This window comes from Neolamprologus brichardi, chromosome 18 (assembly GCF_056152115.1).
Source record: "Neolamprologus brichardi isolate AB-2024 chromosome 18, ASM5615211v1, whole genome shotgun sequence".
Lineage (NCBI taxonomy): Eukaryota > Metazoa > Chordata > Actinopteri > Cichliformes > Cichlidae > Neolamprologus > Neolamprologus brichardi.
Window position 1 is genome coordinate 27,616,110 of NC_142121.1, and position 27,758 is coordinate 27,643,867.

The 27,758-nt window shown below is 42.8% G+C and overlaps 1 protein-coding gene across 2 annotated transcripts; it reads right to left on the reverse strand.

Annotated features, from left to right (window-relative positions):
- Window positions 1-2,621: 2,621 nt before the first annotated feature.
- Window positions 2,622-26,534, reverse strand: LOC102775605 (TSC22 domain family protein 2-like). Of its 2 annotated transcripts, XM_006786856.3 has the most exons (4): window positions 23,987-26,534; window positions 11,869-11,943; window positions 4,666-4,717; window positions 2,622-4,503 (listed from the first exon to the last, which is right to left on the reverse strand). In XM_006786856.3, the coding sequence occupies exons 1-4, from the start codon at window positions 25,846-25,848 to the stop codon at window positions 4,144-4,146; spliced, it is 2,349 nt and encodes a 782-aa protein (XP_006786919.2). In that variant the 5' UTR covers window positions 25,849-26,534; the 3' UTR covers window positions 2,622-4,143. The 2 variants fall into 2 exon arrangements, with proteins under 2 accessions (XP_006786919.2, XP_006786920.2); XM_006786857.3 differs by lacking the exon at window positions 11,869-11,943 and having other exon boundaries at window positions 2,625-4,503.
- Between the last annotated feature and the right edge of the window lie 1,224 nt (window positions 26,535-27,758).

Here is a 27,758-nt window from a genome sequence, read left to right on the forward strand (position 1 = left end):
CTGGTTTGAAAAAACTATAACCAACAGGGATAATACACTTTTGCAACATTTACCACATTACAAAATCTTTTTAAAAGCCCCAAGAAGAACATCTGCTCCTGGAAGTAATTTTCCAAGTTGGCAAAGCTTTGATTGCACAAATGGTCAATTTAAAAATATGGCCTGTAGCATTTTTATAAATAATACCAACATGGGCTTATTAGATCATACAACAGTGCCACGTGTCTGAAATACACATGATACTCAACCCTGTCTGTTCACAGCCACCTCTGGTGTGACTGTTTTCATACCCCCGACACTACTAGTCAAAAGTTTGAACCCACCTCCTTACATAGTAGATTCTCAATGAAGGCATCAAAACTATGAATGAACACATTTGGAATTTAGTAATCAAACAACTCAAAACATGTTTTATATTTTAGATTCTTAAAAATAGCCACCGTTTGCTTTGATCACTGCTTCGCACACTCTTGGCATTCTCTTGATGAGCTTCATAAGGTTGTTGCCTGAAATGGTTTTCCAACAGTCTTACTGGAGTTCCCAGAGATGCTGAGCACTTGTTGGCTCTTTTGCCTTCACTCTGCGGTCCAGCTCATGCCAAACCATCTTGATTAGGTTTAGGTCATGTGACTGTGGAGGCCAGGCCATACCGCGCAGCACTCAGTCACTCTCCTTCTTGGTCAAATAGCGCTTACACAGCCTGGAGGTGTGTTTGGGGTCAGTGTCCTGTTGAAAAATAAATGCAAACCGGATGAGATGGCATGTCACTGCAGGATGCTGTGGTAGCCATGCTGGTTCAGTGTGTCTTTAATTTTGAAGAAATCCCCAACAGCAAAGCACCATCCAACCTCCTCCTCCATGCTTCACAATGGGAACCGTGCATGTAGAGACCATCTATTCACTTTTTCTACATTGCACAATGACATGGTCGGTGGAACCAAAGATTTTAAATTTGGACTAATTTCCAAAGCACAGATTTCCACTGGTCCAGTGACCATTCCTTGTGTTTCTTGGCCCAAACAAATCTCTTCTGCTTGTTCCTTTTCCTTAGTAGTGGTTTCTCAGCAGCTCTTTGACCATTTGTTTTTACTCGGCCCTGAAAATCTTAGAAATATGGTATCTAACCAGATTCTTACTCTGAATGGCATTACCTTGGCCTCCAGTAACGCTGTGAGGAACCTTGGAGTCATTTTTGACCAGGATATGTCCTTCAACGCACATATTAAACAAATATGTTAGACTGGTTTCTTCCATTTGCGCAACATCTCTAAAATTAGAAATATCCTGTCTCAGAGTGACGCTGAAAAACTAGTTCATGCATTTATTACTTCCAGGCTGGACGACTGTAATTCATTATTATCAGGAAATCCTAAAAACTCGCTGAAAGCCTTCAGCTAATCCAAAAGAGTCCTGACAGGGACTAGAAAGAGAGAGCATATTTCTCCTGTTTTGGTTTCCCTTCATTGGCTTCCTGTTAAATCCAGAATTGAATTCAAAATCCTGCTCCTCACATACAAGGTCTTAAATAATCAGGCCCCATCTTATCTTAATGACCTTGTAGTACCATATCACCCTATTAGAGCACTTCGCTCCCACTCTGCAGGCCTACTTGTTGTTCCTAGAGTATTTAAAAGTAGAATGGGAGGGAGAGCCTTCAGTTTTCAGGCCCCTCTTCTGTGGAACCAGCTTCCAGTTTGGATTCGGGAGACAGACACTATCTCTACTTTTAAGATTAGGCTTAAAACTTTCCTTTTTGCTAAAGCATATAGTTAGGGCTGGACCAGGTGACCCTGAATCCTCCCTTAGTTATGCTGCAATAGACGTAGGCTGCCGGGGATTCCCATGATGCATTGAGTTTTTCCTTTCCAGTCACCTTTCTCACTCACTATGTGTTAATAGACCTCTCTGCATTGAATCAGATCTGTTATTAACCTCTGTCTCTCTTCCACAGCATGTCTTCATCCTGTTTTTCTTCTCTCATCCCAACCGGTCGCAGCAGATGGCCCCGCCCCTCCCTGAGCCTGGTTCTGCCGGAGGTTTCTTCCTGTTAAAAGGGAGTTTTTCCTTCCCACTGTCACCAAAGTGCTTGCTCATAGGGGGTCATATGATTGTTGGGTTTTCTCTGAATCTATTATTGTGTGATCTACTGTACAATATAAAGCGCCTTGAGGCAACTGTTGTTGTGATTTGGCGCTATATAAATAAAATTGAATTGATTCACTCGGTCTCCTCTGAACAGCTGATGTACAGATGTGTCTGCTACTAGAACTTTGTGTGGCATTTATCTGGGCTTTAATCTGAGGTGCTGTTAACTTGCGATTTGTGAGGCTGGTGACCCAGATGAATGCATCCTCAGCAGCAGAGGTGATTCTTGGTCTTCCTCTCCTGGTAGGTCCTTGTGTGAGCCAGTTTCATCGTAGCGCTTGATGGTTTTTGTGACTGCACTTGGGGACACATTCAAAAGATTGTTTATTCACACAAACACAGAAACACTAAACTTTTGAACAAAAAGGTGAGACACGTTTGGAATCTGAATATTGCTTTTATTTAAATACATTAAAATTTTGCAATGTAACAAAACTATTGGCATATGAAATTCAAACACCATTTAAACGAACAAAACATGGCTCACTTCATTTTGCTGTGACTAGTGTCGGTAACACTAGGTTATTTTACTCCGCTCGCTGTTGCGCATCATTACCCTCCCCCCCTCCCATCCCACCCTCTCCCACGTCCCCATTTACACTGTTCACAGACTATCTTACAATAAGAGTGCTGAATAAAAATGAGGTAAGAAAGTGGTTTGAAGATTACAGATCATGCAGAACATGCTGAACAGCAACAAAAATATTCTGTGAAGGAGGAAGTAACAAATGAGAACCAAGGGAAAAAAAAAGAAAGAAAAAGGTGTGTGTGCATTTCAAAATAAATTTACACAGCTTTGGATCTTTGGTTACAAAGTACGTGATTTCACTACTGCCACCGTGCCCGTGCCCCCACCCACCTACCCCGCTTCAGGAAAACCAATGGAGAACTAAAATGTGAGTGAGTGAGGGGACGTGGCAATACTAATTCACCTTTGCCTATCAAATTTTCACCGGAGGCCTTAAGATTTGATATCGGTGGGTAAAAGTCCATCATGCTATACAAAAATATACACTCAAACTGGATCAGGACTTGAGCTACGAATTGGCAGTTGCAGCCTTAAAAATCTGGGTTAGTGTTAAACATTTGTCAGAATTTTTCTCTGTTTGTCGGTATTTCACAAATATATAAAGCTGTTGTCTGGGATGTGTGGCCAATCTGTTCAAACACTGGGGGAAAAAAAAGCAAGAGAGGAAACAAGTCGTTGGGCTCCTGTTAAATAGGTTTTGTTGTTTAAATTGTTCATTTATGAAAAATAGCAGCCCTGTAATAAATAAAAACACTTAACAGTAGAACTCAAAAGAGTGATGCAAGAGTTGGACTTAGTAACGGCAGCGGCGTGGCGCTCCGAGGAAGAAGGAGGAGGAGACAAAAAAAACCAAAACAAAACAAAAAAAAAAAACACTCCCAGTTTTTACTTTACAACATGAAACGGCAAGGCTAAAAATACCCCTCCCCTTCAATTATCTCATTTAAAAAAATAATTGCTCTCTTTTTGACAATCAATCCCCGTCTGTCCGGCAAACCCCTCGCTTTCCACAACAACAACTACTGGTTTCGGTTCAGGTCACAGGTTGGTTTGGCTCGGGCCCGGTCCAAGAAAAGACATCCTCTCTACAAGCCCAGCTGTTAACCAATCTGGGAATACAGCCAAAATGGAAAAAACAAAAGAACCAAAAAAACAAAACAAAAAACCCTCAACCTTCCCCGACTCTCTACTCTGAACACTTTGTCTCAGTCCGTCTGTTGCACTCTTGATGATTGCATTAACACTGGAAAGGCCCACAGTACAGATGCATACACGCACACATTCTAACACCAATTCACAGTCTTGCTTCCTCACTCGGACACACACACTCACACTCGCACAGAAGCACTGTACTCTTTGTGGTCAAGCTGGTGGCTAAGAAGTTCTTCTTAAATTTCACATACACTAATTGTAATAAGTTGTAGAGAAGATGCTGTTCTGCTTTTCTTTTGTTGGTTTTTGATGCGCTTTCAAGCAGAGGTGACGTTGGGTTGCAGTTGTTGGCTGGGATCGAGCTGCGGCTGAGTCTGGAGCTGCTGGGGTTGGGGGTGGTGCTGAAGCTGGGGGTGCGACTGCGACGGAGGCTGAACTTGAAGCGGCGGCTGGGCTTGCTGCTGAGGCTGGCTGAGTCCTGGCTGGGAAGCCGCGGCGCCCGAGCTGCTGGTCGACTGGGTGGACAGCTGAGACAGCTGCTCGCTGTTGGCCAGAGATTTCAGCACGGCGTTCTCCCTCTCCAACACAGAGTTCCTCTCGTACAGCTCCTTGATCTGCTCCTTTAAGACCTCCACCTCTTCGCGCACTGCATACATCAGATGGCTTTTCACCAGGTCCTGAAGGAGAGCAGAGGGAAACATGAAGTGGGAACTAACCAAACTAACCAGTGGTAGGAGCCATTGTCTTATTACATGTATACACTCTCTACATTGAACTCATTCTTAAGCTTTTAATTTAAAAGAGACGCATATATGATTAGTGGTAAAATGAATACTCACCATAGCCTGTTCAATTTTATTATCAATGGCAACAACATTGGTTCCAGAGGCACTGCAAAAAAGAAAAAAGAAAAGAAAAGACAGATAAAGTAGTTACACAAACAATCGCATCATGATTACTTTCTATATTTGACTTCTTCCTGCTTTTATTTGTGTTCCCAAACACATCGGAAACATGGAAAATACTGACTTCTATTGAAATGGACAAAAATACTAATCCAACTTGAAATGAATCAGAACCCCAGATAAAGAGCGAAACCAGATGACACATTGGTGCTCGATCAGTCAAACAAGGCGCCTCAGGTATCTAGGTCAGATCACACAAAAGCACCAGTCACCGCCTGGCCACCTACAGGAGAAATGACACGAGACCGGGCCCCGGCAACAGGCTCAAGTTTGTTTGAATGATGCATCCGTTTGTTTAACAGCCATGATGACTGGACCGTCCCGATAACTCTCCAAAGGCAGCTGCCAGCTAACCCTATCTCTGGAAACAAATATTCATGTACTCAGATTCACATCAATGTATGGCTATGATTAAGGGCTTTTGGTCTGACTCCTGTAAATCCATTACAACGTGAAGACACAGCTACAACCACGCGGGGAGGAGGAGCGGCGCTCTTACGTGCGGCGTGTGCGGTAGGAGGGCAGCGGATCGCAGCTCGCGAGCCGGGTCGGGTCCCCAGGGCAGCTCGGTGGTTTGTAGGAAAACGTGCACGGCATTGCGCTGCTGGAGCTCCACCGGTAGCGACGCACAGAAGGTCATCGGTGCCTACCGGAGGCGGTTTAGTTGGGCAACTGTGACCGCATTTAGAATAATGAAACACGAGCCGATGGGAGGAGAAGTGCGAGGAGCTGAAGGAGGTGGGGACACATGTCTGAAATTATTTCTGGCTCTGATGGCTTCATAGTGACTGATAAGTGCAGCGACTGTACTCGGCAGGGCTACGGGTGCAAGTTAAATGGCCGAGGTGGAACGTGCTTTAAAATACAGTTTTGATCCACTGCAAGTTATACTTGCTGATCAAACCAATTATCCCCCACTGTTACATCCAAATGTTACAAAGGCAGCTATAAGCAGGCATATGCTGTGTCTGCAGAATATGTGCAACAGCTGCACAATAACCCAGTTTTCCTCTGGGATTCACCTCCCCCATCCACGTTTGTTCCATTAACTTTTTTTAATATCTTCCATCTTGCTCATGGGAGTAAACATATATACTGGTTTATTGAGAACATTCGAAATATCGCTGAATTATTTGCTGCGGATTGATTTATAGACATTACTATCACTGAAGTTATCCCGGTGATCAGTGATAAGAATAAGTAACCAAATAAGGAATTTAAAATTTGTTGTAAAGGATGCTTTATTTCTTATATATTATGTTAATGATGTTTAAAGTTTCTAATAATGAGGTGAGCTTTGTGCCATGTCAGAGGCATAAACAGGTCTGGTGGGAGCACAGGTCTGGCTGTTTGTGGGAAGGAACCAATCAAAGTTGGCCTCATCCTTAAGAGGAGCTGAAAATGGTGAAACTAAAACATGGAAACCTGCTCTTGCAGAGTCAAACAATATAAATACAAAAAGTAGAAATTAGCACTTTAAGAAATCAGTAAGATGTTATTACATACTTTCTCCACCAGGGGGACATGATGAGCTTATCTGTCCAGCTGCAGAACTTCTAACTCTGTACATACTCTGGTGAAAAATCTTATTATAGCAGCATTTTAATTTTTAATTGTCACTTAGTGTCTTAGTAAGATTCCTGATCTCATAAAAAACAAAAGGATCAGTTCAGCTGTAATAAGATGCAGATTTACACCTGCAACAAAAAGCTATGGAAAATCATTACCACCACGCGGTACTAAGGTGCCTTCAAATACATGTAGACTCCTACTGTTGTTCTGTTCCTCTACATGTAACTAGTGTGGGTGTGAGAGGCCGGCAGAAAGACTCGGATGATCTTTATCAGCAGGCTGTACTGGGGAAGGAATGTTCCCCATATTCCTGCTGCTTGGAAACACCGTCACTCACACCCCTGTCCTCCACTCCTACCTCTGGTCACTGCCAGATATGATAATGTCAAACACTACTTCCAAGCCAGCATGTCACACAATGACGGAAAAAAAAAAAATGCAGATGTTATGAACAAGATGCACATGGTGCCATCATGGCTAGAGGCGCAGATCACGCCCATCACTTCACGAAATAAAATTCAGCACTCGCTCATTAACGTCTCTTTATGTCGTTCCCTCAGACATTATGTGACCCCCACCATGAGTGCTTATACAACCAAAACACTTTAAACAAGGAAAAGAACATCAGCTTCACCCAGTACCAAACGTGTCTTTAATTTAGACGGGGTGCCGCGCTCGGGACCTCCTATAGCTTTCCTCCCTAACAGGAGTTTTCAATAGGCCTGTGCCTAGAGGAATCTCAGTCTATAAAATACTGAGCTTTAATGGACTCGCTGGGTTACACCCTTGTTGCTTCACCAGTGGTTTTCAGATAGTACAGCAAACAAAAACATGCTCTGCTAATAACAGGATCACACTCTGCAGCAGCACATGTATAAATACAGGCTTGTTTGAATCTGTTAGAGCCCAAAGTTTGCTTATACCCACGCATGAAGTTCTACTTTTGAGAAAGACAAACGGCAGGATTTGAATTGGACCAGCCAAAGACAAAATAAGAAGAGCCGATATAATCTCTTAAAAGAAAAGCAAGTCAAGTTGAGAAAACTGAGGCCTCATCAAAAGGTTTCATCAAGATGTGAAAAACTGTAAATGTGACGGGGATGAGACAGGAAAACGACAGATGTTCACAGCTAAGGCCAGATGCTTTGTGGATTATAGAGGATACAGTAAATTTCCATATTTTCTGGATAAATCTACAGTTAGGGTGGAAACCTGGGTCCAACCCTCATTTGACAACTCACATGGCAGAACAATTGTTAATGGAGGGAGGCATATTGTGCAAATTCTATCAAAACTGCTGCAGATTAATTTCCAGCCTGGTTTCAGCTCTACTGTCATCCAAGGTTAAATGTGACACTCCTCTGTAGTGCCTTTAAATGACCTCATTGTAATTAAAGCAGGGGGTATGAAGCATTTTCTCCTGGGGTTTCCTCCAGCTGGTTTCAGAGAGCTGGGTTGAGACTATTGTAATCAAATCAGAGAATAAAACGGCTGGGAAAACTCTAAAAAACCCCATGTGCACTGTCAGGGGAAACATGTGACAAGCCAGCAAACTGTAACTATGGAGACTGGAAAACATCAATAATACAATCAACCTTTATTAAGAGTCTGTCAGAACAAGCGGGTAAATATGATTCTATTAAGTCATGATGGTTTGGGCAGCTCCTCTCGACTATATGTCGTGTATAAAAACTAAACAAAAAAACCAAAACACTCACAACAAGTCAAAACCATATTAGGAGACCATCTGGTATTCGAAGTAAAACTTCCAAGAACAACTGGCACTGAGGGAGGGGATTTTTGGTTTTTGGGAACCGCACCATCAGTAGTGTTTTGGAGCACTGGTTCGAGCTCTGTGCTGACACACATGATCTTGTTTAAGTCTCTAGAGCTCCTGTGAAAGCCAAGAACTAGTCTGAGTGCCTGACTTTGAACCAAATCACGTTAAATGCTCGGCGGAGCCGCCTCCTCCGTTTTGACAGCATTACAAAGTGAGCACTGTACGACCACTGATGTATGTGGGGTCAAATCCCGGAGGCCTAAAGGCTGGGCTCAGATGTAACGGCATGCTAACGAGGGTCTGAACTTACTCTGCCGCTGATTATGCAACCGATCGCTCCTGTAAACTTCACCTTCTACACCAACAGGACTGAAGTTTATAAGCTCCCGGCAGAAGTTTGCAGTTTCCCTTACAGTGCTAGCTGTAAAACAGGAATGCCAATAAAAAGTCCATTAGAGCTAGAGAGGTTTACACTAGCACCAGGGCAAGTGGAGCGGCGGGCATGCATAAGTCATCTGCACATCAAATAGTTGTCATTCCTTCTCTGAAAGAACTGCTGCCATATTTAAGACTACTAAGTTTCCTTCAGCAACATTAGCAAAAAAAAAGAGACATGATGATACAAGTTTAGAGCTTGGGAGGTGAAGGCGAGGCTGATCATGTGCCCAAGGACAACAGGTGCACGGGACAATATTCTCGTGTCATGCCCCCAATTTAAAGGGGGAAATCTGTGTTCTCTTTCTAAGCAGCTTGGTACTGCAACCACACAAATATTTACTTTCATTTTTATCACAGACCTGTGAACTTCCACAGTTACATTAGACAGCTGTGTCTGTAGGAAGGCAGTCCGCCACAGAGAACAAAATGAGGAAGTGCTATAATTATAACCAAACAGCAAGCCTCAAAACTCGAGCATGGCTTTGGTGTAATTATGAAGCAGCAGTATATATGTATTACCCAAGAAAGCTGACGGGCTTTATTTGGCTTGGTGGTTAACAACATTTTTAAATGTGTTGATCGATTTTGGCAGCATGCAAAAATAAATGAACACATATTGGGACATGAATGGATAATGATACCAGGAAGTGTAAATATTCTGAACCAGGTCTGATATTAAAAAAAATAATAATTTACAGCTGACGAGACATTTTCCTTTTTAAGACATCAGGTTTTTGTTGCCCTATTTATCTGTAAGTGTCGTTCTATTTGCTGATATCTCAACTCAACAAGGCTGATATTGTCAAATGTATCAATCAGTGTGTTTACCCTAATATCTGTATAATACACCCACAGGTCTGACAGGGGTCAATAGTTGCCATGCCTTTAAGCTCTTCCAAAACAGATTCTTCTGGAAATATAAAAATATATTAAAGAAAAAAGTAAACAAAATGAAAAACCTGGCAGGAGACAGAGGCGACCCTACATGCGTTCTTCTGTTGGGAACATGTGACCATTGGAGATGATCAAATGGGCAAATTTCCTATACAACTGATGTAGATCTACTTTGGGGAGGTTTTCCAGGTTAAACAGGCCTCCACACAGGAAGCATTTCCACCATCGCCCTTATGACTGGTCAGTAGCTGACATAAAAGGCTCTGGTTGGCTGGGTAACCCTCTACCACCCCCTCATATGTCAATCGCGGTCATTGGTAGTCACGTCAATCACTTGCCAAGAAGTTAAGAAGTTTACTCTGAACCCTCCTAAATTATGTTGCTGACTGTGTTTGGCCCGAGTGCTTCATATGTAAACGGCCCTTTAAAGTACAAAGCAGAGTTATGGTAGGGTTACATATGTTAGGGAAGTATAGATGAGGCACAGTTCTCTGTAAACAAACATGAAATGACTGGTTTCACTTCTATACAAAAAGAAATGCAGGAATGATGCTATGATATAGCAGACCATGTGGTCTTATTCCAGCGGATGGGTGTCATCTGGAACATCATTTCCAACACACTGGTGAAAAAAAGACCTTCAGGATATTCATTTTTCACTCTCTCCGACTTCATCTGGTCGCCTCACACATCCCAAACCAACCCGTATAAAAGAGACGGATCACGTGTCAAACGGCCATCTCCCGAATCTACCAAACAAAACTTTGGTTATCTTTGCATCCAAGAAAACAAAAGCAGTCCTTGATGGGACAATGTATCCACAACAACGGCGCTCCAAAAGAAAAAAGAAAAAAAAAAGCATGGATGGGGCGAAACATTTGTGCCATCTTACACTGCTGCTGCCTTCAACCAAGAGTAGAAATCACGTGCACGCCACGCAGCACTCTGGATAACACCACCACAACGTTCATCTATCTTTTCGAATTTAAATCAAAGCAGCTAAGGCGCCAAAAGGGCTGACATTACTGTATATGCGCGTGCGTGCATGTGTGTGAGAGTGAGCGAGTAGTTCCTCAGCGGCTGGTTGTGTGTCAGCTGTATATTTCTCTAAAACAGTTTCATTTCCTGTCACTGAGATATGGTTTCATGTGCTTCTCTTTTCATTTTTGTAAATGGCATCAGAAAAATGTTCGCCCCTCCGATTGTCTCGCTACGCCAGCTACTTACCTCGCTGTCATGTAGGAAATGAATCATTTCATGATGAATTTAAAATGTAACCGTGAATAAAAACCATTTGGCAGGAAAGAGTGCAGAAAGAGCGCACTAGACACCTGGCTTTACTCAGGTTCATATTTAAATCCAGTGTTGCAGAGAGCATGCACACACTCTTCACGCCTTTTTTAGCCACTTTAAAGCTGAAACAACAAGTTTAAAGTATTTTCATTGGATTGTTTTCATAGTTTGAGGCGCTTTCTAAGAATTTAAAAAAAAAAAAACTGAACAGGGAGTTATCTCTGAGCCACCAGACCAGTTTACTGCTTTACACGGAACTGTATGCATGTTTAGACCATGAACAAATCACCAGCTAAAAAGTCCTATCAGTCTGCAGAACTGCTCTGATCAAGTTGTTTCATGTTCTTTGTTGTCACTTCACAATACTTTAAACCGAATGACATTTAGAAGTGTCAAGCGCTGTTAGATGTATTTGATGTTTGAGAGCACAATATTGCTCTTTAGCATTACAGAAGAAGGCTACAGTGTGGACATCTGCATTCCTGTGATCAACAAGTGTGTACACTACCAGACTATCCTAGAGTTTGCACTACGAAACACAGTCAGCTGTTGGATTAATAGTGGCCGACTGGAAAATTTCAACGTTCCCCACGAAGACCTTTTATCGGTCAACAGATTTATAATCAAACAATTCATCAGTGTAGCACTGAAAATACTGGTCAGATAGTTTTTTAATCAATATTTTTTTAATCAACGAGTTAAACTTGTTTATAATCCGATTAACTGATCGCTCGCCTGCCCTATTGGACTCTGTTCCATTATTATATATTATTGTTGGTGGCCAAACCTATGAAAATAACACCCAGGCAGTAAACAAAACCACATTTTTAAGTGACACACACACACACACACACAATATATGACATCTTAAAAAGAGACTGCGTTAATTTGCTAGTGAGAAGCAGTGGGAAAAATAAATAAATAACAGAGAGCGAAGAGATGCCGGTTGAGAAATCTACTGGCTAATCCTGCGCTTGCAGCCAGGCTTCGTTTCCAAACTCAATCCATGCACGTGGAAAAAGCAAAGCTCGCTGCTACTGAACACTGCACACACAATGTTACACTCTTGCAGGCCTGCCCGGACCAATCCAGTACTGTACCTATCAATGTGCGCCTTTGAGTCTCTTAATCTGCTGCCAGACTGGAAGGCCTGGTAGAAAGCCTTGGAGGGATTCCTGTGTCAACCGCATTCAGGGAAGAGAGAAGAGACAGAGACAGAGTGAAGAGCTGCGACAGTGAAAACAGACTCAAGTTTGACTCCTGCAAATGCTTTCTCACACATCTTCAAAACTCTCTAGCAGTAAACATGACAAGAGTTAAGGCTCTTAGTCTTAATGGGAAGATTCAAAGAGAGTAAAGCAAAGGTCTGAGGTCTTCAATTAAACACAGGAAGTTATGTTCAAAGGTGGGGACAGCTTCAAACACATTAAGGACCTCCCTCCAGCTTTTAACCGTCAACATGCCGATCACTCAGTTGTACTCCCTGATTTCACCCTCAACTTGTATTCACACACACACACACACAAATATCATTTCTTTTGGATATTTGAACGTCACTGCAGAATTGTGCATGTGCAGACGAGGGATGGTAAGAATATTTCATATATTTTAAACTCAAATGACTTGCGCAACTACTTCTGGTTCAAAAATATATATGCTTTTCCTTCATGATATATAACAAAGGTTTTGGAATAATTAGGAAAATTAGCATTTTTAAATAGCCCTTTTTTAAAATCGGGGCTTCATTTACGCAAGCAGGACATCTGTATTTCTCAAAAAACCCTAAAATAACTAAATAAAACCGATTTTTGAGTAACAAGATAACAGACCACATTAAGCAGACTATTCTTGCTTACATAATCATCTCCTGGAGACTATTCTGAGCCAATAAAAACCTGACAATGCAGTTTCTATTGCCAGAATGCACTCAAACGTTTTCTGCCAACTACCACTGACAAACAAAAACACAAACAACAAAGAAACACATGACTACTTGCTACGCTGCAGATCAGAAATAAGGGAAGTGCAAAATGCTAAAATGTTAATTTAAATAAATATCTGTTAGTTGCTTAGCTTTGTCTCACATCATCTTTAAACATTTATCCAGTGTAAAATTAATGTGACACAACTTGCAACTTAGGGCTGCTTGATTATGGCAAAAATGATAATCACGATTATTTTCACTGAAATTGAGATCTCGATTATTTGATGATATTTATTTAACCCTTTAAGACCTACCATAGAACCAAGTCCGCCAGAGCTTATATTATTTTTTTTACATGTTGTAGTGCCATTTTTGGGAGCATTTCAAGTTGCTATACATCAATACAACTGTTATAGCCCATATTTTAATAATATGTATGCATTAAGTCCATAGTAACTACATTAATTGCAAAAAAGTGCAATAAACTACAAAAAAAAATTGAAAATCGTTTTTGTTGTCTATCTATCTATATCTATATCTATCTATATCTATATCTATATCTATATCTATCTATATCTATATATCTATCTATCTATCTGGAGAAATTTAAGAGGTTTATCCCTCAAAACTTTAAATACAGAAAATTGCAAAAAATAGTTTACAACAACAGGAAATTTATTTTGAGTGTCTTCATAGTTTTATTTTGGAGATACAACAATTTTTATATACTGCAGGAAAAACAAAAAATAATCCTATGATGCAAATTTGCAAAGAAAACAGCATGTGCATCAAAATAAACTATTTCCAGCAGTGCAATTCGAGTTCTAAGCATCCCAGAAACTATTCAGAAAAGTATAGAGTCAAACATGACTTATAAAAACACCAGTATAGGCTTTTTTTACAGCCTACAAGTAAAAAACTAAATTTTCCGCGAAAATGACGTCACTTCCGGTTTCGGGCAGGACATGGCGGACATGCGATAGTTCGTGTTGACGTCTTTTTCAATGTGGGAAGTGTTACGAACAGCTGATCGGATCGGCAAATCGTGTTTCTGGAATATTATGTTTTTGTTCCTGCAAGTGCTTTTTATGCAATTTTTGCAAAGCTTTATGTGGAAAGAAACTGACCTAGGACAAGCTGATGGCATAAGAAGTAAGTACAACTCCTCTGGTTTCATATGCAAAAAAAAAAAAATATTGCGCTAGCTTACATGGTTTAGGTTCTACAGGGATTTAAAAATAGTTACGCAAAACGGAGCGTGCTGCTCTGACCGGCTTTAAAGGGTTAACAATAACAATGTATTGAATAATGACTTTAAAAAATAATATAAAATAGTGTGCAAATACTGATGACAGTGCAAATGTTTGCAACATAAGAAATAAATGAAAAATGTAAACATCTATGTTTAGTGAACTTTGCAGTGTTGCTCTGTGGTGCAGCTACGACACTGTAGCAAAGTTTACACACTGTGTCTACTTGATCCACGTCTGACTCCGTGAACCCATAATGTTTCCACACCACTGAAGTTTTTTTTTTTTTTACCTCTCTTTTCAACCAACGGCAGTCACTCTCCTCTCCTCTTCTGCTTAGCTTTCCCAGCTTCCCTCGGGTCCTCTTAATTGTTGTGATGCGTGTTCGAAATGCAGAGAGTGCGCTCGATTTGCCACACGGAGCAGCGCGAGAGTAAAGCACGAGGGAGGTGCTAATAATCGGTCCGGTCATTTTTAATGATGGTTGAAAGCCCAGATCATAATCGAGATTAAAATTCGATTAATTGAGCAGCCCTACTGCAACTGACACTGATAAATGTCCTTGCAGTTGCAAACAGGCCAGTATCTTTCCAAATGGAGGATACTGACAGACACCAAACGTTTGGCCAATTTATCTGTAGCAATGCAGCCGTAGGAGAGTAGTTCTGACAGGAATTGTGAGCATCTTCCAAGAATGACAGGGATTCCCAGTGAACAGAGTGGTATTTATGCCTAATGACATTAGAAAGCAGTTTTCAAATTCTGCTGGTGGGAAGACCTTTAAAAAATGTTTTTAAGAACCTTAAAAAAAAACAAAACAAAAACAACAAATTTTATAGACACACAAATACATGAGCACAACTGCTTTACTGCTGGACTGATGTTATCTGTATCTGCATTTACAATGGCCAATAAATGAACATTTAAAAAGCAAAAAAGAAAAAATGAGAAACACCCTTCAATCATGTCAGGCGTATTGATACTGCACAGACAGCCCACCAGGGGGCACTCTACAAATTTCCTCATGTCAAGATGTGTTTGAAATGCCACAAAAACGACTGTAACTGAGCAGAGGTGGGCAATTTTTAGAAGAACCTGTTAACAGTTTGTGTCTTTAAATAAATAAATAAATAATCGGCTGACATGACAAAATATTGATTTTTTTTTTACATGATCAAATATTGGTATTGATGAGGATAAAGCTAGATCTTTTTCCTGATCAATTCCTGGTTAATTTGAGTCAAATACAATCACATACTCAATTTCACTTTACCCCCCATATTCCTGGTGACTAGCTACAAGTACACTGTGTTCTAACAACACATGCATGAGGGGAAGGCAAAGGAAATTCCCATACCCCCCCCCCCCCCCCCAATCCCAACAAACAGACACACAGATATACTTCATTTACTCTCAGTCTGTGCATTTTGAGACTGCTTCTTTCCCACATTCACACTAACACAAATGCACACTGACTGCGCGTGCACACACACGCACAGTAAAGTGTAGATTTACAGCATGTGTGTGGATATTATAGCAGCCAAGGCTCTTTTCCTAGAAATTTCTGGCACAAACTGCCTTTGTCACATTACCTCATGACTTAACACTCTCACTAGCTCTGGCTCTGCTTAATATTACTTTGTGGCCTGCAAATCTCTGTACACACACACCCACACACGTGTGCCAGGCACGCCTCCACAGGAAAACCTCAGTTTTTCAAGGCTAAAGCTCTGCACAAGTCCTGTATTGACTGAAATCAACAAGGTCAGATGACTTGGAGTTGGGTAGCCTCTTGGTGAATGAGGTAAGAACCAGAAGAGTCATCATTCTCTGTCTTCAAGTAGCAAACACTCGACTCTCAAAGGCTGTCTTTGTCAGTCTAAAATGCAACATGTCAATATCCCTTTATGAAAGCTGCTCTTTGTAAACCAGACAGTCACCGTGTTCAGCAGCTGAGAACATGCGGCCTCCTCCATAAACCCCAAAATCCAGAGTGTGTGTGTATATGTGTGTGTGTGTGTCATACAAAAGGAGGGAACACATAACCCAACAGATGTGCACACACAATGAAAATACCCCCCCCTTTTTAACCACTCTCTGAGATCCGACAAGGTTACCTGATGGAAAAAAAGAGGGTTGCACATGCTCAGGCTTTGCTCGAGACGACCCTAAAGCTCATGTATGACCAGGCAGCAGAAAATAATCTGCATTGCATTTTTGCTGGTTGATGTCACACATTAAGTTGGGGCATGACACGTGGATTTTTTATCTCCCCCCCCCCCCCCCCCCCCCCCCCCCCCCCTCCCCCTTGTTTCTGCAAACCAGTGGTTTGCAGGTTTAGGTCACGGTGTTGAACCTCTTAATAACCTTGCTAAGTATCTGAGCATGTGAAAAACCCACAACAGCCTTAAGTGATGAAGCAAAGGGGGAGCGGGGTAGGAAGCTTGAGTTGGAGAGCGAGAGCATGCAGAAGTGCAGGAGGAGAAAATATCAAAGAGCAAAAGTGTGAGAGGGAAACACGAAGACTACAAAAGGTGTCAACCTAGATATTTTCCTCTCCAGTCAAGGTGTTGCAGAGGCGTCACTCAAGGTCCCCCTCACAGCAGAAGCACCAAAACTTCAAACCGGGGCCAAACGAGCTACAGAGTTTTACAAAGGTGGGGAAGTTTGCTCTTCTGTTTGCAGTGCAAATCATCCCCTTTCTACCCTCCATCAAAAACATGGCCATTGGATGGATAGAGAGTGTTTGAGTTTGTAAAAAGGGGGCTGAGAGATCACTAACAAACTGGTAGTGTCGGTAGTAAGCAGACAGGTAGAGTAATCTGGAGGCAAGTTGTGCACAAAGAAGAGGGAGAGGCTATAAGGGGCTGTTGAAAGCTCTCATTGTTGGTGCACATGAGGAATCAGGTTTTCAGCAAAATCCATATATCTGCCACGCAGCACAAGTAGGTCAAAACTATTTACATTTCAGTGGCCTCGTGAGATATCTTTCAGCAGGTTTTAGGTTGTAGTCAAGGGAGATGGAGAGCAAGAAGGACCCAGAGCAACTGCACGATTACAGCAGAGCTACCAGAGGAGACTGGAAACCTGGATTTTAGCGCTCAAACTAATTTTTAACCTCATGTTTAGCATAGCAAAACTAGGTAGTTGCATTTTTTGATCTTGGCCCATAGTTCCCCAAAATGTCGCTCCTTTTAGGGCACTGCCCAAGAGTAACCGAACACTTTTAAATCTGCTTTTATCAAGCTACTTTTAGAAATGCGAGGAAATAGCACATTTAAAAAATAAAACAACTTTTAGTTCCAGAGTCTAGTTCCTGGTATTGCATGGAGCCTTCCGAGTATCTAAACATATCCCAAATGTGTAGATCTTAAAGTGGATTGTACAGTTCATGTATCCAGTTTCTGAACCACTTATTCAGCTTGGGTTTGAGAGGCGGGGTACACCCTGGACAGGTTGCCAATCATAGAGAGAGACAAGCTTACACACACTTTAGAATCACCAATTAACCCAACAAGTATGTCTCTGGGCTGTGGAAGGAAACCAGAGCACCCAGAGGAAGCCCTTGCAGGCACAGGAAAACATGAAAACTAAATTGTATGTAGTGGAAAACAACTGACAGCAGCAGTGAATAGATATATGTGTAGATTAAAAGACTTGTGCTAAAAGAAGCTGGTATTTAATTGACCAAAGAACAAAACTCCTTAAAGACTTTTTCAATTATTGTGTCATTTGTTAATGTTTTGCTTTCCACAAGCAAGATAAAAAGAACACTGTGAGCTAAGCTTATCTATAACACAGTACAGCACATCCCCAGTTAAACACCGGACCAACTTGGTGAAGCTGTTCTGCTTGTGAGAAAAATGACGAGCCTCAGGTGGGATGCAAATTAAAAACTGAGTCCAAAACACACAACCCCTCCAATCTTATCAGTTCTTTTTAATCCGTACATGCCTGCTTCTCTAATGGCCGCACACATAAAACTGACATTTTGCACGCCCGAGTCACATGCTAGCCTTCTTTCTACACCGGTGAGACTGACATAAGAAGACAGTTGCATTGTTTCAGATAATGTCACTGGTCTCAAAGAAAAAAAGAAACAAAAACACAACCTGTCAACATGGATTCTGAGCCTCTACACTTGGGGTGGAGGGGTGGATCACTGCCGCAAAGCCTACAGACATACTGACTAATAGTGCCGGTCAAACTAGAACAATACACCCTCCTTTTTTTAAAAATAACTCAAAGGCTGAGATTAGGCTGGGGTCATAGAGGAACAACAACTTGACTAGTGCACACAGAAACACACACCTAAAGTTGAGGCTCCATTTCAATATTTACAGCCAGAAAAAGAGAGTATTACATTGCTGTTAAATGCAAATAAAGATACTTGTAGATCTACTGCTCGCTGCTGTACAGCTCAAAGGGTATTACAGCCGAAAGGCAGATTAAAAACTTTCCTTCCAATCAAAGCCAAAGATGTCTGATTTTTTTTTAAAAAGTGTTGACTTGTACCTCAGTGAGGCACTGTGGATAAAATGTACCCACCAAATGTCATATGATATGACCAGGGAGCCCCAGTGTGGAAGCAGGGAGTCAGCTAAGGAATATTAAATGAATAGAAGGTGGAGAGCAGTGTGAGCGACTGTGACTGAAAACAGGATACAGCAGTTAGAGGAGAGGTCAGCGATGGGAGGGAAAGACCCTGTGGTACATGCTGTCTCTGTGTCACACTCACTCTCACACACAGAGCTACCACTTCCACTATGACTAAAAATGAATAAGCAGTTCTTATCCACGTCCACCCCCAGCATGGATACTTGTGCACACATACGCAAGCGCTCATGGAGTCCAGCCATCCCCTTAAAGACACACCTCTTATCCACCCACACGAGCACAGTCTCTCAATTCACTGTGGCAGTAACTATATCGCAGACCTGGACTCCCCTCCTCTCTCCTACCTCCTAAGGAGTCTGATCTTACATAAGCTCCCGTTATGTGAGGACAATAAACCATACCCCCCCCAGCATGAGGCTCAATTACATACAGACTTCAGTTGCAATACATTTATGATGAGTTTGCAAAATAGCAGCCATCCCCCCTCTGTGAGTACGGCAAAGACATTATGGCAATCCAGAAATGTTGTTTTATGCCTTCGGTTGTTGAAGCCATCTGGGAATCATTAAGCTGAGAAAACCATATTCTAAAAATGAGAACAGCATCTTCAGTCTCTAGTATATATAGCCATTGTTTTATTTTAATTACTTGTGAGCAAAACTAAATGGGGGAAGGAAGCTATGGAGAAATGTAAGAGTCTTTCCAGTTTCTGCACTATGAAGTCTATAACCCTTTAAAAGATGCAATAAATACTATGTAATGCATGTTTTATTGGGAGGTGTTATTAAGACACTTGATATTAACACTCAGCATAAGAAAGAAAGCTGCCATTACTAATAAAACCTTTAATCGGGGCGATCGTGGCGCAAGAGTTGGGAGTTCGCCTTGTAATCGGAAGGTTGCCGGTTCGAGCCCCGGCTCGGACAGTCTCGGTCGTTGTGTCCTTGGGCAAGACACTTCACCTACCGCCTACTGGTGTTGGCCAGAAGGGCCGATGGCGCGATATGGCAGCCTCGCTTCTGTCAGTCTGCCCCAGGGCAGCTGTGGCTACAACTGTAGCTTGCCTCCACCAGTGTGTGAATGTGAGAGTGAATGGGTGGATGACTGGACGTGTAAAGCGCTTTGGGGTCCCTAGGCGGGACTAGTAAAAGCGCTGTACAAATACAGGCCATTTACCATTAATGAACTGCATGCATAAAAATCATACATACAAAAGACCCTGAACTTTTGTATACATATTACACGTATCTAGTACAAATGGATATATTAAGATGGCTAAGACCCCAATATAACCCATCAACGATCAGTGGTAACTACAGGTCAGGAAAAACGTGTAGTCCCTGATTATAGCCACAGTGAAACTGACTGCTAAGCCCCAGTCATGCTGACCTAGAGGTCAATCAGTGCCCCCTGGTAACCACCTGTACCTAAACAAACGTGTGTATTCCATGACCAGTTGGTGAATAGTTGCTGTCAATCGCCAGTGTGACATTAGTCACAAAGAAGTATGTGTTACTATACTGAAAACCACCTTGTGAATGTCTTCGTCTTGTTTTGCTCTGCTCTCTTCTTTCCCCTAACCCTCAACTGGTCGGGCTGGATGTCTTCCCCTGCTTGAGCCTGGTTTCGCCAGAGATTTCTTCCTGTTTCAAAGGGAAATTTTCCTTCCCACTAGGGCTGTTCGATATAAAAACGTCTATTGTTTCATTTTACACTATCGTTTGTTTCGTGGTGTCGCAAAATAAACTGTTTACGGCAATATTTTTTCATCGTTTTGATGGTCACTGTAGTGGCTATATTAATTTCTTAAAGTTCTCTCTTTCTTTTATATTTAAAATAACCACACTACGGACGGACAAGCGCCTGTTTTTATGCGCTGTGGTTAGCAGCAACGATCGTAACAGCAACGCGTGTCCGCTTGTTTATGTTCCACATAAGCCTTTCACAATAAAGCTCAAGATCCTGTTGAGACTTTTCAAAATAAACTGAATCACGTGAAAGAGCAGATTATTTACAAATGAGAAGTAAAAAAGAGCCGTCAGGTGCTAAAAAATAAACCTTAGACTCAAACGTTAGAACAGGCTTTTCCCTGCAGCACGCCGTGTAATAAATACTCACAAAGAAAACGGAGGGCGTTACAACTTATGTCTAAAAATGTCTAGTTTCATGCATCGGTTAAAACACTCGACTCCAGGTACATGACGCGCAGCTGGAAACACTTCCCGCAAGTCAAAAGATTTCCCGCTGCCCGAGATTCACAGAATTTACAGAAAATGTTACATTTTTGTGATTTATATCGTTATCAGGATGATAGAATTCTTATATTGGGATATGAGATTTTGGTCATATCGCACCGCCCTACTTCCCACTTTCGGCAAGTGCTAACAGGGGGTCGTCTGATTGTTGGGTTTTTGTAATATTGGTAAATGTTAATGGACTGGTTCTTATATAGCGCTTTTCTACTCATCTGAGCACTCAAAATTCACCCATGCATACCCATTCGCACAAGCACATTTTTCTAAGTGCATCATAACTAACATTCACACACATTCATACTCGGATGGATGCATCGGAGTATGAATTTGGGGCTAGTATTTGGGGTCAGTATCTTGCCCAAGGATATTTGGCATGCAGACTAGGGGAAGCCAGGAATCGAACCACCAACCTTCCGATCAGTAGATGACCTGATTGATGTGAATTGGCACTGTAACTGGACAGTTACACCCTGCCTTTTGTTGAAATTAATGACTTATTCCATAGTGGCCTTATCATTTATGAGCTACCATTAGCTAGCGCTGCTCACTGTTACTGCTGGGAGAGGAAGAGAAAGCACTGAGGATAGCCACTAGGGAGTGAGTTTTGAGCAAAAAGCTGTCCAAAATACCTCATACAGCAGGCACTCCACAGGGTGAGTCAACCAAGAGAGTCGGGAAAGGTCTCACTTTTTTCAAACTTATGCTACAGTCTGTTTATTTGGCAATAAAAAGCCTAATTTGTGTCTACAGAAAAAAAGAGAAAGTTTAATGAGCATGAATTTTCTCGTTGTGTGACACATGAGTATGGAGAGAAACAAACAGTGCAGTAGAAATTAAGAATGGAAACGTGTTTTTTTTTTTTTTTTTTTTTTTAAATCTAGGGGAGGGAGGTGTGCCAGGCATAGCTAAAATGCCTACTAAAGAGGCACAGCAGGTTTCAGTACGCAACTTCTTCCTCCTCTTCTGTGCTTAACTCAGTTGCTGCAGTAAAGGAATGTCATTCATTACTTCATCTGTACGTGAGCAACTGTCATGCCTCTTCTGTCAGTCAATCAGAGGGGCAGACAGCATGCTGACCACACCAACAGAGAGCAGTACGCTAGCCGGTGTTTTGAATGACTTACAGATGGAGTGTGAACCCTTACTATGAAACATGTATGTTTGCTCCTGTCCAAAGGCTCTAAACAGAACAGGGTAATTTAGCCTAAACTTGCATTGCAAAAGAAAGGGGCCATAGCATGACAACGCACAGTTGGTTGACACGCCCCTTTGTGAGGTCTCTTATCGGCAAAACAGGGGCACAGTGGAAAGACTACTGCTCAGTGTCTGATAGTGCTTGGCTGTCGTAAGAGACCCCCCTCTTATCACCCCGGGAGCTCGGTCTTCTCACAAGCAAACTATAGGTGCTCCAAAAATCCAGCGCCCGAAGAGAGTGACATTATCACAGACATTAATAACCTTTGAAATGTCACCTGATATTAAAAAAGTGTACTCAAAATAACTGGCCTGTGGTCATTACAACTTAAACAGATCAAGTGAAGAGCTGAATATAAACCTGCGAAGTTCATCTCCCTCTCATGGTGTGAAAGACTTTCAGGATGGACACATACTGCAAAGATACTGCGTGAGACTGATAAAACAAATCTTTAGTTGTATGATTTGGCTTGCTGATTGGACATGCTTATATGTGTCAAAAGCTGACATGTATGTCTCATAGTGGCAGCTAAAGTGTTTGGAAGGCTTTTTGAGTCCAATTGCAAAAATTTGCATCAAGAAAATAAATTGTTCTTGATGTCATGAGTGATATCTGTGCAAATGTATTTATGTTATTGTGTGACACAGACTCATCAGTATCTAGTAAGATAATCTCCATTGTCCATTTAGAAATAACATCCATAAATAATTCAAAAATGATTTATGAGTGCCAAAATGTAAACAAATAAGGGATTTTTAAAAAATAAAACAAAATAAAAGCCAGTCACAGAAATGACAGAAGTCATCGAAGCACTTTAAACTTCCTTGAAGTGCACATTACAAACTGACACTTCAACATACAGCTCGAGAGGAAGAAAGAAAGTAGTGCCAGTGCTCTGCAGGCTGCGTATCCTGTCTGGTCTACATTTTGGTACATCTCTAAGACTGTAAATGGAAACCACTGAGAGATTTCAGGCTTTTAAATCATTTCCGCTCATGTGTGCCATCTACTACTGAGAGAAAGATCATTTCTGGAAGAGATGCAAACTTCACGTACTCCTATTTTTTAGTTCACAAATCAAATCATTTGTGATATCTTTTGTAGATGACATTTGCTTACAAAGAGACTCCTTATGTGACACCACATGAGTGGAAGACAGTACATCACAAATTTAACAATGTAAATGCCCAAAACTTCTCTAAACATTTTTAGTGAGCAGTACCTGGTGAGGCTAACTGTAGCAATGCCCCCCAGAAATACATTTAAAAAATAAAATGAAATACTCTTCATTATGTTTGTATCAGAACGTATTTTCTAAAACAGGACCTGACTTAATAAAATCTGCTGTACATGTGCAGTGCAGCCACAGTTAGCCTGGCTAACTGAACACTGAACTAACCTTACACATAGTAGCAACCAGCAAAACATCTGTGAGGTTTGCAGCCAAGGCCATCACCTCACACACTGTCCTAGAGGGTGATAGCTGGAGTAAAAGCTGGAGACCCACACGTACACACACACCCTTACACACAAGGAGTCACAGAGTCACTGTGATACAGGAGCCATGTGTATTTAACAAGTTGTTGCTTGTGCTGGGGAAGTGTGCTACACTCCACTGACTGCTTTAGGCCCCAATATTAAAACAGCGAACATATTTCCTTCCTGTGCGCCACTACTCTCTTCCTCGTCATACTCCCCTTCCTCAATACCTCCCTGAAACTACGGGGAAAACCCTGTCCGTATTAACAAGCACGCAGTGCTGCTGTTTGTTACGGCTTTTCATCTTTCTGCAAATGGCTAAACGTGTGACAAACTTCTCCCCTGCTGTGGACTAAATTAAGCATGTTTAGTCCTTGCATGGTCATTGTGATTTTTTGAGCTGTGTTCATTATGGGTAGTTTTAGAGAGGATCAGCAGTGATGATGTGAAGCTTAACAGGGTTAGGGATATTAATATAAAGACTTGGAAATATATTACCTGTCCTCCTCCCCGTCGACAGGTATGTGGATTGCAAATATGCTGTTGACAGTCGGAGTGGTGAGCTGCAGGCTCTCAGGCATGAAGGGCTTCGCTGGTTCCTTCACAGAGACAACTGGAGACTGTATGTTGATGATTCCATCTGACTTCCTCCCACCACCAACTTCCACCTGACCAAATGCAGTCACTGGGAGGCCCTGTGGCCCCAAAGCCCCTGCAGTGTTGCTGTGGGCTATCTGACCTGGAGGCAAACTCGGAGTTGTCACATTTGGCTTTGCTGCACTGGAGGCACTGGGCACAACAGTGGGCACAGTGGGGGGCACACTGGAACTCACTGCAATGGCAGGCACGTTTTGTACACCAGAGGATGGAGGGTGGCCGTGGGGTTGAGGCTGTCCAGCGGTGGCATAAAGATTCACAGTCTGCTGCTTCAGAGCAGATCCACCAACCAATACGGGGCCTCCAGCAGCTCCCATCCCTACAGTCTGCTGCTGCAAGACAGTTGGAGCTGGCTGTCCAGCAGGTAGAAGTACTCCTCCTACTGCTGCTCCAGGAACATCTCCAACCTGACTTGGCGCAGATGCCCCTCCAGAGGCTGTAGGCATCACCGAAGTGGGTCCTTGTCCCTGGCTGGACACTGGGTGGGGCTGGCCTGAGGCAAGCCCTGGTGGCAGGGGTGCAGAGTGGTGCTGCTGATAGTACTCTGCCTGATTCTGCATCAGTCCAGGTGATTGGCCGGCCAGGTGCTGGCCCACAGGAAGCTGTTGTTGCTGCTGCTGCTGCTGCTGAGGAGGAGGGTAAGGACTTGGTTGGGCAGAGGGAGGCATGATGGGAGACTTCTGTATGAGGACACCGGATTGAGGTGGGCCGTTTTGCTCGACAGGCAGCAGGTTCTGTGGAACAAGAGGCTGCAGACCTGCCACTGCTGGCTGAGCCGGAACAGCCGTAGGCCTGGAGAAAGAACTGTGCGTGACCGACCCACTCACACCTTGTTGGCGGGCGCTGTAGTTTTGATGGTGGATTTGCTGCTGCGGTGGCTGCACCTCCACCGAGTGCACACGACTAGAAGAGAGAGAAGAGTCCGCCATGGAGCCCAAGCCATGACTCGAGTGCGTTGTTGAGGTTGTGGCAGATCCTCCTGTAAGCCCGAGCCCACTGTCTCTGTCTGCAGCAGGGTCCAGTGTTGTGTTGGCATGTCTCATGCTATCCGCAGTCCGACCAACAACAGAGCTCTCAGAGTCCTTCTCATAAAACTCCGTGCACGTCCACCTGCCTCGCCGAAACGGTTCTCCAGTACCATGATCAAGTTTAATGACCCTGAACCGCGAGGAGCAACTCACCGTGGAGGTGGCAGGAGGTGGAGCTGAACTGGGCACTGCAGCAGGTTGGGATGTGTTCACTGACGCACTCGCTGGCCCAGCGCTGGCTGCAGAAGCAGGCTGCTGCTGCTGCACTGGCCCAGCCTGAGTGATAAGGGGTAAACCAGCCCCAGCGCCAATCCCCGGTGCTTGCTGACCACCTTGACTCGAACCAGACACTCCCACTTTTCTGAAATCCCCAGAGGGATTGCTTGACAGCGCTGACAGCTGACTGGCATGAGGTACGCTTGATGGTGGCATCACTCCGACCGCCTCTGGCTCCACAACATTATTCAGAGCTTCTTCGGATGAACTTATGTCACACGCAGGCTCATAATCAGCCCGTGGCATGTCGTAGATTTCCGACGACACGTCCTCAGTCCGTGACTCGTCTGGATCGTCCAGACTCTCCGTGTCGTCGGCGGCACCTACAGCCGCCACCTGGGCCTGAGTCACACTTGTGATCTGAAAGCAGCTCTTTTTCTTGGCCGGCATTTTCGACATATTGACAGCCTGAATCCAAGTCCCGTATGGCTATGTTTATCCTCAGTCAAAAAGGGGCGAGCTGGCTGCAGCTTTTAAAAGCTTAGAGCATAATAAGCAGCAGACCTGGAGCTAGTTTTCTTTTTAGCCTACCTAACTGTAATCAAGATGTATCTGCGCCATCCTCTTCCTCTCTCGGACTCCTGTTGCGTTTCAAGAGCTCATAACGCAATGCCACACTTCGTGTCGTCTTGTCCAGCAGCAGGGCTTCAGACACGATTACCAGCAGCCCGTGCGGTGACCGATCCGCGGCTTTCGGCCCGCTAATGTCCCGGTTGTCCAGTTGTCGAACGGCCGTTGTCGCAGAGTGGGCTGCCCAGCTGCAGGGGCTACTTTAAGCTGAGGAGGGCCCGTAGCCCTCCACTCACTGAGCTAACTAACAATTCAAGCCAACTGGCTGCTGCACACTCCCCCTACGTCGGAACAAGTATGTGAGACATCCTCCCGAAAGCGGCGCTGCGTAGCCTCTCGCTTCACCAGCTCAAAGTCATTCGTTGTCGACACTCGCTCCGTCGCTGACTACGGTCGAGGGAGAAAGGGGCTCTTAAATATGACGCGTTAATAAAAAACAAATGATATTCTAAACAGCGTCTACAGTTGCCTCCCTCACTCAGTCACTCTTGACAAGATGGCTATGTTGTGTGCGACCGCGCTGCATCGTGGGTAGGTAGTGAGCGCAAAAGACGTTTACGTACCAGGCTTCTGAGAATCCATCCTAATGATGCCTTCACGGGCCTTCGGGAAAAAAATAACCCCAATACGTTCACAACTGCACGCACAGAAAGAGTAAAAAGAAATGTTTTTAGACTACTCATTAGAGTAGCACTACCCCGAAATTGTTGTCGGGGTAGTGTTACTCTAATGACTATTTAACTTTTTACATTCTATTTGTCACTATTCAGACAACGGATCTATTTGACCGATTACTTTGGACTGTGGAAAACTGTGAAACGTAATTCAGCTCATAATTTCCTCATTATCAGTCTAGCTGATTATGCGATTAGTCAGATTTATATAAATCACAATAGATGGATGTCTTGATAAAACACTCCCAAACACTCTTTCTTGTTTGCTACCGCCTGCCCCTCAGAGCAAAATACTCTTTTCTTATCACTGTAAAGTTTCTTTCTTTCTTTTTTTTTTAGTTACACCTTGCCTTAATTAGCTGTTACTGGGCTATTATATCAGGCAGCATGAGGTATAAAATTCCTTATTTGATGATCAGCTGCAATAACAAACTAAATCCACCCAGTATTCTATTTAAATGTGTTATGGAGCAATACGACAAAATATGCATACTTGTAACATATATGAGCAAATAAAAAAAATAGAAACTATCTAATTAAGAATTAACCAGAATGCTTCCTGTTTCAATTTTACAGGAACTTTACAGGATATCTCTCAAAAGCACCGAAAGGAAAAAGACGTGCTCGGAAACCAGCGAAACATGTTTTTTCTCACAGACCACGAGGCTTCCCAAATCATAGAGAACACTGCCCCCGGTGGCCAAGAATGAGTTTTGAATTCAAAGAAGTCCTTCCCTTTCCTTTTTTGGTGATTTTGGGTGAACCTTGAACCCTTCACCGTTTCATTTAGCTTATATCAAGTAATGGTTGTTTTACGTCCGCTATAATAATAACAACAGTGGTGTGATAAAAAAAACAAAACAAAAAACAAACTGCAGTTTCAAACAGTGTATGTGTCTGTGATTAAAACTGCTTAACTGGGACCAAAATAGAAAAGAATAAGATTAATAGAGCAACACGTGCATTAGGTTTAGCTTGCACTGTCTCCAACACAGTGACTTATATACCAAGTGGAACGATCTGGGCCTGATTTTGATAAGAAGGGGGAGGAAGGGGTGTCTAAAA